The sequence below is a fragment of the Engraulis encrasicolus genome, chromosome 13 (genome assembly GCF_034702125.1).
Source record: "Engraulis encrasicolus isolate BLACKSEA-1 chromosome 13, IST_EnEncr_1.0, whole genome shotgun sequence".
NCBI lineage: Eukaryota > Metazoa > Chordata > Actinopteri > Clupeiformes > Engraulidae > Engraulis > Engraulis encrasicolus.
The window spans coordinates 16,374,656-16,392,929 of NC_085869.1; the positions used below are offsets into that span (position 1 = coordinate 16,374,656).

At 48.1% G+C, this 18,274-nt stretch overlaps 1 protein-coding gene across 7 annotated transcripts in view; it reads left to right on the forward strand.

The window, feature by feature from the left end:
• The window catches only part of itprid2 (ITPR interacting domain containing 2), a 72,381-nt gene extending 54,576 nt beyond the window's left edge, over window positions 1-17,805 (forward strand). For all 7 annotated transcript variants that reach the window (XM_063213252.1, XM_063213256.1, XM_063213255.1 and 4 more), the window contains 8 exons: window positions 1,086-3,116; window positions 4,689-4,763; window positions 6,366-6,481; window positions 9,377-9,521; window positions 10,083-10,139; window positions 11,131-11,664; window positions 14,093-14,254; window positions 16,015-17,805. In XM_063213252.1, the coding sequence (XP_063069322.1) occupies window positions 1,086-3,116; window positions 4,689-4,763; window positions 6,366-6,481; window positions 9,377-9,521; window positions 10,083-10,139; window positions 11,131-11,664; window positions 14,093-14,212 (3,078 nt within the window). In that variant the 3' untranslated portion in view covers window positions 14,213-14,254; window positions 16,015-17,805. The remainder of the gene's footprint in view (window positions 1-1,085; window positions 3,117-4,688; window positions 4,764-6,365; window positions 6,482-9,376; window positions 9,522-10,082; window positions 10,140-11,130; window positions 11,665-14,092; window positions 14,255-16,014) is intronic.
• The last annotated feature ends 469 nt before the right edge of the window (window positions 17,806-18,274 follow it).

Genomic DNA, 18,274 nt, shown 5'->3' on the forward strand with positions numbered 1-18,274 from the left:
TTTACATTAGAACTATATTACATTACATTTAGCAGACTCGACTTAAAAGGAGAACATTCAAGTACAGCAGTATCCAAGTGAATTAGAACAGATAGAGAGCAGAAAACAATAGTGAATGGCCGATAAAGTGTCATGCAGGTTAGTACCCAATGCTTAGAGATGAGTCTAGCTAGTTACGATATGCAAGGAAGCTCTTTCGGAAGAGATGAATCAAAGAAGATGAATCTAACAAGAAGAGTCATTTTGTTTCTTTTCCGGTATCCACTTAATGTCGGGTGAACGCCCCTTTAGGAGACCTTCGGTTAGGAGAACTTCGGAGTCCTGGAGTGCGTTGCAATATGCAACCTTGCCTCCTCCACTTGCCTCCTCCACTTGCTTCTCGTCATGATGACATCACTGACAACAGCATTATATTTCAGTATCTTGCAAAAGCTCAATTGTAGAGTCTTTTTTCCCATTTGCAATTGGGATGGTGAATGAAAAACAGTCCCTCAAAAGTTGTTGTGGCTAGACTGACAGCTGGGAAACTTTATTGTTTTCTCCACGGAGGAGGGGCCAGGAGGCGGGACGAGGAGACAAGCGCAAGTGGAGGAGGCAAGGTCGCATATTAAAACGCACTCCTGAGGTTGAGAATCAATGAAGTCCCCTTAGCGCTGTAGATGGCAGTAGCGCACGTCTTGCGCAAACACCTCAAAAAGAGAAGAAGAAGTAGGGGACAACGCCCCCTTAGGAGACCCAACTTGAGCAGACGCTTTTGCATTGAGTGGGCGTGTTTTGCGATATCTTCCTCTGATTCAGTATTTTTGGATGAATCACTAGCTTCTTGAAGGTTAAGTTGGATGACCCGCTCTTCTAGCAACTGGTAGCTTATTCCACCATTGAGGGACAATGACTGAAAACCAGTTAGACTGGGTTGCTTGGTGTCAAAAGGTTCAGAACAAGATATCAGAGACGCTTTGGTTTATTTGCTAGGGTTAAGACATTTTGATTAAATGTTTGTGTCAATTGAAGACATTTTTTGGAACAGCATTGCCACCCATAATCCCTATTCATCCCTCCATGTAATCGTGTCTCTTCGCTAACAGGTCCAGGAGAGCTCGGACAGCTGTGACAGCGAGACCACGGTGACGTCCCACGCTGGTGACGCCACCACGCCTCTGGCCACCGACACCCCCACCTCCACCTTCGACCTGGACACCCCGGCCTTGCTGGAGACCCACAGCGAGGAGGTGGAGGAGGAGGAGGAGCAGGAGCGGCTAGCTGAGAAGCAGAAGGAGGAGCTTGAACGAGGAGAGGAGGAGGAGGAGGAGGAGGAGGTGGTGTTGGAGGTACCTGGCTACAACGTCCACCAGTTCTCCAGGCTAGCTGAAACTAAAGAACTTGAACTGTCTGTCCCTCTAGAAGCTCCGTCTCCAGCCAACAAGCTGGGCTCCGCAACGGACCCCAGCTCAAGTGCAGAAAAGGAGGCCACTGAAGCTGGGCTTGTGGGCGAGTCGACGTCAGGCTCCACTAAGGACTCGAACTCTGGAGGTCTGGAGAAGGAGAAGGGGGAGAGCACGATGCAACAGCCCAGCCCTGAAGCCTCTTCAGCGGATGGTGAGGTGAGAGGCATGGGTCGCCTCAACCCGTCTGACCGGGTCCGCACAGCGCTGCACCGGGCCAAGGAACGCTCAGTTTCGGTGTGCGACGACCGGGTCGGTGGTGGTGGCGACGGAGGCGTCCAGAGCCCAGGGTCCAGGGCCCAGGAGCTGCGGAAGGCCCGTCTGAGCCGGGCCCCCTTGCAGAAGTCCCACTCGCTGCCCACCTCCCTGCTCACGCCGTCCCGCGTGGTCTCGTCCCTGCGCATCCAGCTGGGCCACGGTTCGATCCGGCACTGCACCACGCCCACCTTCTCCTACCGCTACACCGCGGACGCGGAGGGGGCCATGGAGGTGTGCTCCATCAAGGAGGAAGGGTGCAGCGATGAAGAGGAGGAGGACGTAGAGGTAGAGGAGGAGGGGGGAGAGGAAGGCAGGCAAGCCAGCTCTCGTCAATCCACCCTTGTCATTAACGCACGTGGTGGACCGCCCGACCAGGTGTCTGGGTCTGGCGTGCCGGATATGCCCTTCAGCCGGATTCGCCCGTACCCGCCGTCCATGCCCGGTCACCTGACCATGTCCACTACATCCCTCTACAGCGGTACCCCCCACCAACACCACCAGCAGCACGACTGGTCCCCCCTCCACCGGCCCCTGAGTGAGGGGGGAGGCTGGAGCAGCGTGCCCAACCTTACCATGACCCCCCAGGGCCATCATCATCATCACCATCACCACCCCCACGCCCCGTCTCCCTCACCCCTCCACGGACTACAGCACCTGCAGCACAACGCGCCGCCCCAGTTCCAGTTCCGTTCGCCGTACCCCAACACCACCATCCCCGGCACCGGTCTGCTCGGGTCGCCCCACGCCAGCCTCAACTCGTCCTTCAACAGCGCCCTCGCCCCCCCGACCCCAGCCAGCTGCCTCACTACCCCCTCCCCCACGCCCCTCTTCTTCTCTCCTCCCCAGAGCGCCTACTTTACGCCTCCGCAGAGCGCCGGGATGTTCCAGAACAACAGCAACAACGCCGCCGCCGCCTCCGCCAGCGCCCTCTACGGGCAGATGCATGGCATGGCGTCCCCTTACGGCTCTCTATTCCACTCTCAGCAACATCAGCAGCAGCAGCAGCAGCAGCAGCAGCAGCAGCAGCAGATGCCCCAACCACAGCAATACCAGCAGCAGCAGTACCAGCAGCAGCAGATGCCCCAACCACAGCAGCAACAGCAGCAGCCTCAAACCGCCCAGCCTGACGGGCGCTTCGGTTCCCCAGTGCCTTCCTACAGCCCCCTGGTGCACCCCCACAGCGCCCCCTACAGTATGCAGCAATACAGCACACCGCCCCCCGGCGTCCTCGGTCAGCCCTACCCCCATCACCCCCACCCACAGTACTCGGGGCCGCCTTACTTCCCCTTCCCCCAGCAGATGGCGCCGCACCCCTTGGTCCACACCCCCTCGCCGCCGCAGGCCCCCTCCAGCACCGAGATGCAGCTCCGGAGGGTGCTGCACGAGATCCGCGGTACCGTGCAGAACCTGGCCCAGGTGAGTGGTATCAGAGATTCTTTAAGTATATAGAGATATGCCAATGTAATAGGTTGCTATGGGCACCTGACATGACCAGGTTCCGGTCTGCCTAAAGGGGCGTGTCATAAAACTCCTAGCATTGAATAGAACAGTCCTTAGGTCTGCCTAAAGGGGGATTTCCCCCCACTAACCCTTGCAATAATAGAACCAGGAAACAATGGGCCAATGGAACCTCTCTCTCTCTACTCTCTCTGGTGGTACTGTTTTCAGCCGTGTAGCTGCCGGTGCCATTGCTAGTTACCAGTTACCTGCGAACGCATTCATACCATACCGCATTCATACCAGGCTCTGAACTTTCCCTCACGTGACTGTGTGTTACCCGGATGAACCTTCTGACGTCCACGTTGACGTCATGGTTCGGTTTCCCATGAATTTGATTGACTGATTTATTTGGGTGCAATAGTACTGGTTTAAAGTAACCCTAAGTACGTTTTCCATCCTATTAAAATGGGCCATTGCAAAAGAATTTCAATATACTACTGAAACTGTTTTGTATCCATGTGCTACAACTTCATTAACTTAAATTATTCATAATAATTCATCATAATTACAATTACTAAATCATAACTTAATTAAACACGAATTAAGCCAGTTTATGTAAGACGGTAACCCTGATCTTTTGTTGGTATGAAACATAATCCCGAGCAAGTGTTTATAACAACAGTGTTATCCTCAGATGTTGTTCAAATATTGTGCAGAACACACGCACACACACTTTCACACACAAACAAACAAACTTGATCTAGTCTTAGCCAGATCTTGTGACCGACTAGACATTACGCTGCAGCACGTAGCTGTGTGTGTTGTATACTTTTCCTACACGTACCCAGTACAAGTTCGGTGGAAGTTTGATCAGTGTCTGGGAAATGAAAGCTCCTTATTTATTTTATTTTGAGAGTGATAACCACAATCCTGGTGCCCATGCCACTGTCAGGTGTAAGTGAGTCACATGTGTTTGCATTGTCTTCCTGCACAAACAGGCAGCGATAGCGTTGATCTCGGAGGCCCTCGCTTTTATGTGGCTGTACCTCCCTGAGAGCAAACAAGTCACTCGCACGCACAAACGTCAGAAATGCACGTACAAACGGAGACACACACACACACACACACACACACACACACACACACACACACACACACACACACACACACACACACACACACACACACACACACACACACACACACACACACACACACATGAATACACACACACACACATGAATACACACACTGCAGCAGCACACAGCCACACATGCATATGAACATACACGTCGTGCATCCGTCTCACACACACAAATGTGTACACACGAAGGCACAGGTATGTGGTGGTGCCTATGCACGTACAGTATGCACATATTCCAACATACACTATCTGCAAGCTGGTGGTATGAATGGAGTCCTTAGTTTGAGACCCACATGTCTTAGGAACTCTGTGTGTGTGCGTGTGCGTGTGCGCGCGTGTGCGTGTGGATATGGATGGGTGCCTGCTTCTCACTCTGTCTTTCTTTCTTTGTGTCATTTCTGAAGAGCTCTACACCGTGTTTTGGGGACAATCCCCCCGATGCCTTCAGTCCACAGAGGTCTGTCCAGTCGTTATACGAGGTAAGCCAACCTCTCTCCTCCATCTCTACATTCCTACTTCACACCTCTCTCGCTCTCTGTCTCTCTCTGTCTTTCTCTCTCTTTCTCTCTCTCTCTCCCTCTCCCTCTCCCTCTCCCTCTCTCTCTCAGCACGAATAGACCAGACGCAACTTGAGCGATTCCAGCCTCTTACTGTAAGTAATTGACTTTGTATTGAGTCGCTGGCTAGAGAAGAAACAAACATGATTTGGCTGACTATTTGGCGATTTGAGCGACTTGAGCAACAGTTTAGGCGAATATTGTGCAAATGAGCTATGATGCGGATAGGCCACAGCCGCCCGCCACAGCCAATGGGAATGTTGGAATGCTTGCATTCGGCTTTTAACTGACATACTCTGCAGCGATAGTGATACGAGTGATAGAAGCGACACAGTCCAGCGATTCTCTGTTGCGTAATCTTGACGCCGCCGTAGTGTTCACTCACTCTCTCTCTCTCTCTCTCTCTCTCTCTCTCTCTCTCTCTCTCTCTCTCTCTCTCTCTCTCTCTGTCAAGACGTTATATGAGGTTAGCAAGCCTCCCTCCATCCCTCCATCTCTCTATTCCTCCAGTCCTACTTTACACCTCTCTCTCTCTCTCTCTCTCTCTCTCTCTCTCTCTCTCTCCTTCTTACCCTTCCCCCCCCTCTCTCTCCATTCCACCAGTGCTACTTCCTCTCCTGCACTCTCTCTCTCTCTCTCTCTCTCTCTCTCTCTCTCTCTCTCTCTCTCTCTCTCTCTCTCTCTCTCTCTCGCTCTCTCTCTTTCTCTCTCTCTCTCTGCGGATAAAAAAAGAAACAGTGGAATAGTTTCCCAGAAGAGGGGATTTGATTTCATAAGCTTCGCTCCCTTGTGACTATTTTGGGGAAGTTTTTTTTTTTAAATGGAAACTGCGGTGGAACAAGGAGTGCTTGAATCGGTTTACGTATGCTTAAGCCCGCAGGGCAGCTGTCATTTCCTTGAAAGTCAAGAAGAATATTGTTTTGGAGATCATACTGATCTGTGGGATTTTGTGTGGGATTTTTGTGTGCCTATGAACATAGCCATGTGGCTCTGTATCCCTCTGTGTGTGTTCATGTTTTCATGCTAAATGTGTTGTGATGCTTGTCACTCCATATTGTTAATGCACTTCTATGTGAATGGTGCATTGTACCAGTCTGAACTCCCTCGTGTCTGTGTCTCTGTTGCTCTCTCTATCTCTCTACCTGTCAGTATTTTTTCACTGCATCTCTGTCTGCTTGCTTTCTTTCTTTCTTTCTTTCTTTCTTTCTTTCTTTCTTTCTTTCTTTTCTTATTCTTTATCTTCATCTTCATCTTCATCTTTATCTCTCTCTTCCTCTCTGTCTCCCTCCTCTCTTTATCTCTCTCTCTCCCTCTCTCTCTTTATTTCTCTCTCTCCCTCTCTCTCTCTCTTCCTCTCTGTCTCCCTCCTCTCTTTATCTCTCTCTCCCTCTCTCTCTCTCTCTCTCGCGCTCTCTCTCTCTCTCTTTCTCTCTTTCTCTTTCTCTTTCTCTCTCTCTCTCTCTCTCTCTCTCTCTCTCTCTCTCTCTCTCTCTCTCTCTCTCTCTCTCTCTCTCTCTCCTCCAGGAGCTGCAGGTGAGGAAGAGGAGTCTGGCGGTGTTCCGTACCCAGATGATGGATCTGGAGCTGGCCCTGATGAGGCAACAATCCCAGGTCTACCAGCACCTGAATCAGGACGAGAGGTGAGGAGACACACACACACACACACACACACACCACACACGTACGCACACTCACACACACACGCCGTAACGTCAGTCTCAGGTCTACCAGCACCTCAATCAGGACGAGAGGTATGGAGAGGCGCGCACACACACGCTCTCACACACACACACACGCACGCACGCACGCACGCGCGCGCGGGCACGCTCTCACACACACACATGCACTCACGCACCATATCAGCTCTACTTAAAGGGAGTAGAGGGCGACATACAATGACCTACACGACCTCAAAGCTTGTACGGAGGGCAGAGGTCCGAATGTACACTCCGGAATGTACACTTTTTACATGAGTTCAGCAGTAGCACTTGAAACAGGAGGGGCAGAAGGTCACACACACAGGTCGAAATGTCATTCACACCTCATCCTCACACGTCAGACAAGGGGACAGAAGAGAGCACACTTCATTCCTGAAGCACAGCGGCTTTATTGACAGGCCGACCTCATTTCTCAAGCCTATCGGTCTCTCAGACAGAAGGCAAACACACACCATGCTACTGCACTCCTGTTAGGTAGCTAAGGGTCCATTGCGGTCGCACCCGGAGCTTCTAAGTGCATCGTGATGCTTTATCAGTTCTACTAGAAAATGTGGCTCTTTGAAGATAAAACCTATATCTTTTTTGCCTTACTAACTTGTAACTTCATAAAGTTCATCTACTCTACTGCTTGGCAGTAACACACAGTGTTGGGTACATGCTGCAAGGTTGTAACTTGTCAAGCCGGATTACCTACCACTGGAAACACAGGTCATCGTTCATGCAGCATGAATGTGTTGCGTGGGTTCAGGATGTGAAGCGGAGTGGAGTAACTGCTATTTACTTACAGTCAGCTGATTTTTACGCAAGTCATAGTTTGGCCACTCTATTTGCATTTGTGTGTTTTTTTCCACCCATCTAAAGAGGAAATATCCTTTGTTTACAGACTGTAATTGCATCCATCTTGGGGGTTGTGTGCCTTTGCTTTTCTCCTTCAAGAAAACCTGCTCATTTATTGCCTCATTTATTGTCTAGTCACTATTGGTACTGGATTTCAAATAACAATTAAATTAAAAGAAATGTAAAAACGTAAACCATAATATCAAGGGAAGTAGTGCAGTGAGGTATCCAGGGAATGAAGCCGAGTGTATTCATAATTGCACCAGGAAATAAACTGACTTGATGATTAGTCATGATCGTTTACTCAATGTGAAGTGTTGACATTGACAAACCGATTAAACTGGAGACTGGAGCTGCCCCAGGCAGTGTCACCTGAGGCTGTAGACTCCATCATGTGAAACATCATGAACGTTACAACAAGACAGTTTGTCTGTCTCGCCATTTTTTCATACGTGCCGTAAATAAAGGTGTTAATGAATATATCGGGCCGGGGTTGTGTTCCTTTCCTTTTCTCCTTCAAGAGAACCCACTCATTTATTGCCAAAGGTCTAGTGACTGTTGATATGTGGATTTGTGATCATGATTAGTCATGTTCGTTTACTTCATGTGAAGTGTTGACATTGACAAACCGATTAAACTGGAGACTGGAGCTGCCCCAGGCAGTGTCACCTGAGGCTGTAGACTCCGTCATGTGAAACATCATGAACGTTACAACAAGACAGTTAGTCTGTCTCGCCATTTTTTCATACGTGCCGTAAATAAAGGTGTTAATGAATATATCGGGCCGGGGTCATCTTGGAGGTTGTGTTCCTTTCCTTTTCTCCTTCAAGAGAACCCACTCATTTATTGCCAAAGGTCTAGTCACTATTGATATGTGGATTTGTGATCATGATTAGCCATGATCGTTTACTTCATGTGAAGTGTTGACTAAGCGATTAAACTGGAGACTGCAGCTGCCCCAGGCAGTGTCACCTGAGGCTGTAGACTCGGTCATGTGAAATATCATGAACGTTGCAACAAGATAGTTTTTCTGTCTCGCCATTTTTTCTTAGGTGGTGGGAATTAAATGAAGGTATTAATGAGATCAGTCTTGTTGATTAATTGATTCGAATATCCTGAAATAGAGTGTGTGTCTAATGATGTGTCTCAAATGGTGCACTTGTGCACTTCGGGCACTATGTTTTAGTGCATAATCAATACGCCATTGCCTACGCACTGGAAAATAGTGCCTGAAGTGCAAAAGTGCACCAATAGAGACACTGCACAATTCCTAAGCTGGCTAGTACTTGGATTATTGGCTTGTTGTCTACGTATATGGCCCAATTAACAAGCACTTCACCTGAAAATCGACTCGCCACACTGAAAGCAGACACATTAAACTTCTGGTAAAACTTGGAATTGAACAAAGTGAGCATGTCAAGTTTACTATAAACATATTTTACATTTTCTTTTGCGATTCTATATAGTCCTCTGTCTCACTTTTCTGTGATTTAATATATGATTATTTATATGATTTAAATAATAATGTAATGTGATTTTAGATGGATTACACTACACTCAGGACTAAAAGGTGCCAAACATATACAGAAAAAAAAGATTGAAAGAAAATGTCTACACACTTTTTTGTTCTTTTATTTGCCAAGCTTTCAGTCAAAGGCCTTGCCTCAGGGCCATAATAATTATTATGTAATATAATGTAACATCAAGTCTTTCTCTTCGACTCTTTCTGTCTTTCTCGCTCTCCATCTCTCCTCTCTCTCTCTCTCTCTCTCTCTATCTCTCCTCTCCATCTCTCCTCTCTCTCTCTCTCTCTCTCTCCATCTCTCCTCTCCATCTCTCCTCTCTCTCTCTCTCTCTCTCCTTCTCTCTCTCTCTCTCTCTCTCTCCTTCTCTCTCTCTCTCTCTCCTTCTCTCTCTGTCTCTCTCTCTCTCTCTCTCCTTCTCTCTCTCTCTCTCTCTCTCCCTCCTCCTTCTCTCCAGACTGGAGGCTGAGCAGCTGCAGGGTCTGCGTGGTGCGGTGCGGCAGGAGCTGCAGGAGTTGGAGCTGCAGGTGGAGGATCGGCTCCTCACACTCAACGAGCAGCTCCGCACCGCTCCCAACCCGGCCTTCTACCGCCACCCTATGGTCAGTGCCTGCAATTGCACCTCAACCATTCACAATACATTTGCAGAAACTTTGCCGTGCAAAAGATAACATTATGTGCAAGGTGCGGCCTCTTTCTTGAATAAAATGAGTTTAGAACTAAGCAAGAATGACTAGCTATGACTAGCTATATATGTCACATTCTATATCAACAATTATCTGCCACTGTTGTCCCTGAGTTAGCCATGCCAGAGGCAGCTTGGTATTGTTCTCCAGCCGATTCGGTGCGTGTCACGTATTTTTCCGTTTGTATTTTTGACCTACGGTTTGATACGCCCCACGATTTTTTAATTGCATCTAATTTTTGAAGCTTGGAAGCATAAAACTTTGAAAGGGCGTATCATGAATCATGATACTGCCTCCTTACATCATGATACAGTATCGTGATTCTGAGTATCGCCATTCCTCGGTTCGATCCAGTATTGTTACACCCTAGTAGTGTAGTGTTGGTTTTGGACACCAGGATCTTAGTTGTTTTCCAGCCACTCAGGGCCTCGTACAGTATGTCCGTCCCCTTCTAATGAGTGTCTCTTTACAACGCAGGCCATGCTACGGGGTCAGAGCCTGGACAGCCTGTCCAACGCCTCAGCACTCGAGCCGGTGAGTGTCGTGTGTGTGTGTGTGTGTGTGTGTGTGTGTGTGTGCGTGCGTGCGTGCGTGCGTGCGTTCGTGCGTGCGTGCGTGCGTGCGTGCGTGCGTGCGTGCGTGCGTGCGTGCGTGCGTGCGTGCGTGCGTGCGCATGTTTGCCCACTTGTGCGTGTTTTGGCTGTGTTCTGCTCATGTGTCAGCAGGACTCCTGTTTCAGGCTCATGTATCTGCCGTATGCGTGTGTGTGTGTGTGTGTACATGTATGCATGTCTAATTTGTTGTTGCTACACCTGTATTTATCGCTGTGTTTATGTGTGCAAGTTTGTCAGTGTGCATACATCATGTTTACAGAATGTGTATGTGCGTTTGTGCGCGCGTGTCTCTGTGCATGTGTGTATGTCAGGGTGTTTGTCTCTGTTTGTCTGTGTGTTTGTGGCATGTGTGTGTTTTATGTATTTGGCTGTTTGTCTGTGTGCGAGTTTGTGTCTATCGCTGTGTCAGGTGTGTGTTTATTTCAAATCGTAAATAATTTCACACACACACACTCTTACACACTCACACACTCACACTCATACACACTCACTCACGCACGCACACACACACATACACTCTCACACACAAACACATACACTCTCACACACATTCACACACATGCACACACACTCACATACATACACTCACATACATACACTCGCACACATACACTCACACACGCACACTCATACACAGATACTCACACACACGCACACTCATACACAGATACTCACACACAGATACTCACACACATACGCGCACGCACGCACGCACGCACGCACACACACACACACACACACACACACACACACACACACACACACACACACACTCACACTCACACTCACACACTCACACTCACACTCACACTCACACTCATGCTCTCTCTCTCTCACACACACACACACACATACACACATACACCCAACACACTCTCACACACCTTGTCTCCCGTCTCCCCTCTCCCCAGGTGTCTGAGCTGTTGCGAGAGCAGCTGTACCTGCAGTCTGAGCTGGGCTACGAGGGCGGCCTGAGCCGGGCCACCACCCCGCTCTCCTCCTCCGGACGCTCCTCCGGCACCGCCAGCCCCAGCAGGGGCGTCTCCTCCTCCTTCTCCTCCAGCAGACCCCCACCACACACCTCCTCCTCTTCCTCCCCCCAGAGAGGAGCCCTGTACCGGGCATCGGTCAACCTCACCCCGGCCGCACCTCCACGGCCCGGCCAGGAGGCATCATCCTTCTTCGCACAAGAGGCCGAGGTGGTGGAGGGAGGACAGCAGATGGGGGAGGAGGAGGTGGAGGGAGGAGGAGGTGGGAGTGTGGGGTGGTGCTCCTCCACCTCCACAGGCGGGGAGCAAGGGAGCCAGGCAGCTATCAACCCTCACCTGCTGGAGGAGAGAGGGCAGGATGGAGGACAAGGAGCAGGAGGAGGAGCAGGAGGAGGAGGGAGATCTGTGACGGAAAGAGCAGTGGAGAATCCACACCTGCAACAGCTGATCAAAGAGGTGGGTGTGAAGAGGTATAGGAGGATCGTAGAAAACAAAGTTGGTCCACTTCAGAGAGACTGGGGCCCAGGATGCACACCCGATCTGCTTTTCAGTTATTTATTGTGACTCCGAAGAAGACGCACTGCGGCGAAAAGTCAGTCATGCTTGCGGCACTATTCGTGGAATTATTACAAATTTATTTTCCAGATAATGAGCCCTCTTCTGCTCAGGGTTTGTGGGCCTAGACTAGGATGCATGTCTGCAGAGGACCTTTGTAAACGTTCAACGTGCCATGAAATTCACCCTCGTGTGCTGAAACTTGGTCTCCAGCATAAGATTTGCTATTAGTCTTATAATGACTTTTGAATGGTTTTCATCATGTCAGGCATGGGATTGTTTTTTGATTGTTGCCAGGAACACATAATTCTGGGAAATTCATGAAATTAAGTTTTATTTGTTTCTGGTGCAATTTAGAGTTTGGAAAATGAGCCCCTGTATTGCTGAGTTTTTCAGCTCCATAAAAATATAACAGTGGCTCAACTAGTGAGGTAATACAACCCAAACAACTTATGATGATGGTGAGGAGTTATTCGGATTAACAGTTTGTGGTGCTGAAGAAGGCTATGATGGTTTATGGTTGTAATTATGTTGTAATCCTTTTATTGATGTGTATTTTCTGTAATATGCATTGCCAGTCAAGTGAGCGATATATAGTGAGTAGAGTTGTCTCATCTTTAGCCAGTGTAGTGGGGCCCTGTCTCTTTTACTCGTCTTGTCATCAGAGACCTTTACAGGAAGTGAGTTGCCATGTCCTGAACAAATTTAATATGTTCCTGGCAGCGTCCGTGACGTGACTCTATAACAAAGCACGCATACACACACAAGCACACACACACACATACATAAACGTGCACACACATACACACACACACACACACACACACACACACACACACACACACACACACACACACACACACACACACACACACACACACACACACACACACACACACACACACACTCCTCCCTCTTTCCCAACCCCACTGGCTGACACATCAGGCATGCTGCGGTGACAACATGGCCGCGGTCCAGCTGCACACTCTCGAAAAACACATTTGTCCACTTCAATTTAAGACCCCGCGCCTGAAGAGTGCTCCTCCTCGCCTCCTCGCCTCCTCGCCGCTCTGAGCTCCTTAATGGAAAATCGGCTTTTATTGGAGTGGAGCTCTCGTTTGAGTCCCAACTCTGTGTGTGTGTGAGAGAGAGACTTTGTGCGTTTTTGGTCTATTTTGAAATGATGTCATGGGGCAGTTGGCAGGATTTCTCTTTATTTTGTATTTTGAATAAGATGAGATATTCCCCAGTCCCCGGTCCTCCGGCTCCCACCCCCTATCTCTCTTTCTCCCCCTCGCCGCGCGCGTGTGCGTGCGAGTGATTGCGCAAGAGTGTGTGTGTGTGTGTGTGTGTGTGTGTGTGTGTGTGTGTGTGTGCGTGTGCGTGCGTGTCTTTTTAATGTCCTAGAGCTCTGCATGTTCCTGGTGTTTTTGCCAGTCTCATCTTCAAGCAGCATGTGTTCTGCTGTTGGGCTGTTATGCAAAACTACCTGCCAGAACGTGACAAACACACTGCCAGATCCTCTCATTGTTACCTGCAACCACTACTTCTTTCTCTTTCATTGTCTCTTCCTCTCCTCCTCCTCTTAATTTTCGACCTCTTCATCTTCCCTTTCTTCTTTCCTCACATCATATTCCTCCGTTTCTTTCCCCTCTTATAACACCGTCTTATAAAGTGTTTCACTTTGTTAGTCAAGGTGGGCAGGGTTTAACACATATCAAAGACAGGAGACTAATAAGCCAAGTCGAGGGTATGTTTTGCAGATTCGTATGAAATATGATGTTAACGCCCCAGAAAACACATGGCTGATACTAGTGGTGTCAACAATAATCGATTCGGCGATGCAATGAAATGCGGGGCATGGGTGATTCAAGTTCCAGAATCGATGCGGCAATTTTTTTAAGTTTCAATTACTTCCAGGAGCAAATGAATGCTAAATTGAATAAAAGCACTTCAAAGCATTGAAAACTGATAGACTGATACAGAAAACAGCCAATAAAATGTTGCTCAGTATCTAACTACTTGTATTGCCTCATCATGACTGATGAAACATTTGCTTTGCTTTCAGTAGAAATGTAATGCATTGCAAGGCATCGTAGAATTGAATAAAATAAAATCGAATCAAATTGAATTGAATCGAATCGCTACCTTCTGAATCGTAATCGAATGGAATCGTGAGGGCAGTGCCAATGCACACCACTAGCTGATACTCACCCCCCATAACGGCCCATGGGGGGCTGTAGAGCCCCCGTTGAGAAACAGTACCTCAGATCAAAGACAGCTGAAACTCATGACCGTATCCTCTTCATCTCCTCCTCTTCTCCTCCAGATCAAAGACAGCATTGCGGATGAGATCCGCCAGGAGATCGTGAGCGAGCTGTTGGCCGCGGTGGGTCCCCGGAGGACTGCTACCCCTTCCAGGGAGCAGCAGCAGCAGCAGCAGCCTTGAGCCGCCCAACACAACACCGGCTCTTTTGGGAGCAAGAGAGAGGTACGTAAGGCCTGCCTAACCCAGTGTTATTATTTTTTTAAGTATGTTTTTGGGGCTTTTTGGGCCTTTATTATGACAGAACAGTGTGAGAGGAGACAGGAAATGAGCAGGAGAGAGATATGGGGCAGGGCTGGGAAATGACCCCGTCCAGACTCAAATCGGTGTCCCCATGGGCATGCAAGCCCAAGTGTGGGGGGCTTAGCGCGCTGCGTCACAGGCTAGTAAATTAGTGTATATACATTACAAATAAACCTTTGAAGTCGAAGTTGCTGTGTGCAGACTTCTACTCTCTCTGTTGATAAATATATAAAGTAACTCATTTTGTGCTTTTTCTTTCTGCAAGCTGTACTGCATGCTGTGAATATGTCCTTGTTTGAAAGTCGCTTTGTATGAAAGTGTCTGCCCAGTGTAATGTCATGTAATGTAATGCAGTGCAACTAAGAGCATGAAAGTTCAGTTCAGCTCAGCTCATCTCAGCTCCATGGCTGGATTGGCCTTAAGGCATACAGGGCATTTCCCCGGTGGACTGTTGATGATTTTGGCCTGGCCCTCCTCATCAATATAGTGGTGTCAGTCCTCATGATGCTACAGCTGACCTTGACAAGTTAGATTTCAATATTCATTTTGGCTGTTGTGGTCAGAATAGCTCGTGATAGAGGGCTAAAAATCAGTCAACAGCTCCATTGTCTCTCTGAATGCCTGATAAACTGGTCTTGGCTAAAAATGCCTGGCTTGGCCCTATCACAGCTCTAGTGGTACTGGGCTGCTATGCCGGCGACCCGGGTTCGATTCTGCCCTTTGCCAGCCCTTGCCCATCTCTCTCCCCCCATTTGTTTCCTGTCTATCTCCCACTGTACTATCATAAAGTCAAAAAGACCAAAAAATATCTTTTTTTTATTTAAAAAAATGCCCGGTTTGATGTTTTTTGTCCCATTCAGCCCTGCTCTGCTCAGCACACTCTTGCTTCCTCTCAGCCCACCTCCTTCCTTTGCCAGCGAGGGCTTTGCTCTATTAAAGCCAGCAATCCCTTCTCATTAAGGTGCGCGGGGCCTGGTTAAGTGGGCAGGAAATTGAGCTGTTAGGTAGCATTCGAGCAAAGCTCCCGGTGCACAAAAGCATACTGGTGCTATACCCCATGGCTGCATAGGTCCTAAGGCACACAGGGTATTTGCCTGGTGGATTGTTGATGATTTTGGCCTGGTCCTCCTCTCATTGTAGTGGTATCAGTCCTCATGCCACCACAGCTGACCTCTCAGTATCAGATTTAAATATTCATTTTCGCATTTGTGTTCAAACTAACTTATAATAGAGGACTACAAATGTTGTCATGGGCTTCATTGTCTCCCTCAATGCTTGACGGACGGTCTCAGAGGATGCCTGGCCTGACTTTTTGTCCCAGCAGCCCTGGCTATGCCCTAACACTTGGCCTTCATATGCTGTGTGTCGGTTTTCGCTACAGTTAGCATTTTTTTTTACTCCATGAATGGTGGCCTTGTTTTATGTATTTGATGTGGATTGTTTTTGAGGCTGTGTGTTTATGGAAAGACAGGCAGGGGGGTAGAGTACTGACACCTTTCAATGTGTTGAGTCATGAAAATGCCATCGTGCAAAGTTAGTCTCTTGGCTGGCCTGATGAAATCAGACATGGTGCTGTACGTAGGTGTTTTTGACGTCTGTCACATTGGTTGGCATACAGCCTCGTCTTTAATTTTCACCCGCCTTTCTGTTTTTTTTTCCCTCCACCACTTTTTTTTCTGCAGATGAAGCGGAGAGAAAATGGGAGGAGGAAACGTACACAAAAACTGTGCTGATCACTGTGGAAGCCTGCACTGAAAAGGAGATCGATCTACAGCACCAGCCCAGCCAGTCCAGCTCCAGCTCCAACCATCACCACAACCAAACCTTCCACCACCCAGGGCCTCTGACAGCTTTGGCTGGGCCCGGGACAAAGACGACACATGAAGGGACCCCAAACCCAATACATACAGTGTAATGAGAATCCAATTCTGGGCCCCCTCTCTCCCTGGGCCTGGGACAAGTGACCCCTTTTTCCTCCCTACCGGCTTCCCTGCCACCACCAAATACACCACCTCTCAATGTTAAGTCCATCCCCTGCTGCTTCATAATAGGGTGGTGTTGTGGCCACTTGTGTGTCTGTTGCCCTTTTCTGTGGCCACTGTCTATCCGGCAGAGAGGCCGCTTCAAAAAATAGACATACATGAATGTTCATGATGGAAACTAATTAATAAAATGACTTAAATGCCATGCCAATTTCCCACATGGCTACTACCAGTTCTGTCCAGTTCCAACCATCACCGCCACCTCCAAACCTTCACCCTGCCTGATCCTGATGTCCTGGCAGTCTGGGGAACACAGGACACACAAGCCTCCCCCTCCTCCACCATGAGCCAATACTGGCCAAATGAGTACGACGATAATGAGCACTTATTTTGGCCAAAAGAAAAAAACACTGCCTATCTTGTTTCACTTTGGGAACTTTGACCAACGACTCCACACACAACACATACACATTGCCACTCCTAGGTGGGGGTGGGAGACTGGGAGAGTGTTGAAGGGTTTTGGTCGGGGGAGAGACTCATAAGGTAGAAGTGAATGGGAATGGCACGGTGTGCTGTACTGGCTGGCTGCATTTGAAGGTACAATCGCAAATGTGGATGCCTTTGTGGGGACATGCTAAAAGTAAGTGCTGTTGGTCATATTGCATGTCCGTCTGTCGAAAGGTGAACAAGTTCGAAGAGACTATATGGATGGCCTTAAAAGGTATGAATTGTACACTGTATGCGTGTTTGCATTTGTGTTTGTGTGTGAGTGAATGAAGTGTCTTGTCTGGATACATGCTTGAAACTACTGTATGTCTGTGTTTCTATCCATGTACTAAATGTCTCTCTACTGTATAAAGACCAACACCTCCTTTCTCCTTCACATCTTCTAATGCAACCTCTGTGAGGAACTAACTGTGCAATACATTTCACTTTGCGACTTGAAATCGACCAATAGCGACTACTGTTCTTTAGGTGTGCCACTTCTGAAGGCTCTCCTCAGCCTTGTCCGCCACTAAAGGCTATATTTATGTCTTCAATCTATCACACGCGCCCCTAACAAGGACAAAGAACTAAAGTAGCCTCGAGCACATTTCTAAATACGTTTTGCCTCTGTAGACACAGCACTACTACTTCAGGTTCTTGTTTTTTTTTTAATAATGTTTGACACAGATGAACTAGTGCTAAGTGTTGGGATGTGGGATACACGTAATTAATTAGCCCTCACTCTAGCCTTAGCAAGGGAGAGACACCACAGCTATTGTTGTTTCACTGTTATCGATTTTGTCATTGTCGCTGTTTGTTATTTTTTTTGTCGTTAATTGAGCAATGAGTTAATACTAATTTGATTTGCGATACCTGTCCTTCTGTCTGTGGTTTATGTGCTACTTTTGTTTGAAAGGGACTTGCTAACGTGTCACCTTTTTTGGGATGCATGAGGGATGTTGTCTAAAGCAAATCATTAATAAAGATTTATTTATTTTGAGTAAATCTGTTGTGTAGCTGTCTTTTGTTGAACACATACAATGGGAAGGTTATTCTCAACCAGCATATGAATGCATATGAATATCCAAATCGGTGTAACACAGTAGGGATAGTAAATAGTCAGCTAGCTTAGCTGACAATGCCCTGCTGTGTTAAGTCTTCATAAGGGGTATAATACAATGGTTTCCATTTTGTTTTGCCTCTGTTTTAATGTTTCTTCATTATGCTTTAATTAAAAACCTCTCATTTCCTCTCCTAGCTCACTGCTATTTGCTGATAACTGTGAATAATTCAACAAATATTGACACAAGGCCTCCTTGCCTTCCTTTTTGTTTCTTGGATCCTCCTCTCAGTGGCGGAACAATTGTACACACAGGGCCCCAGAGCAAGACACTTAATAGGGCCCTCCACACGGCCTGCCCTGGTCACAATAGGGCCCCCACTACCAAACACAGGAGGGCCCTGGGCCCAGGGG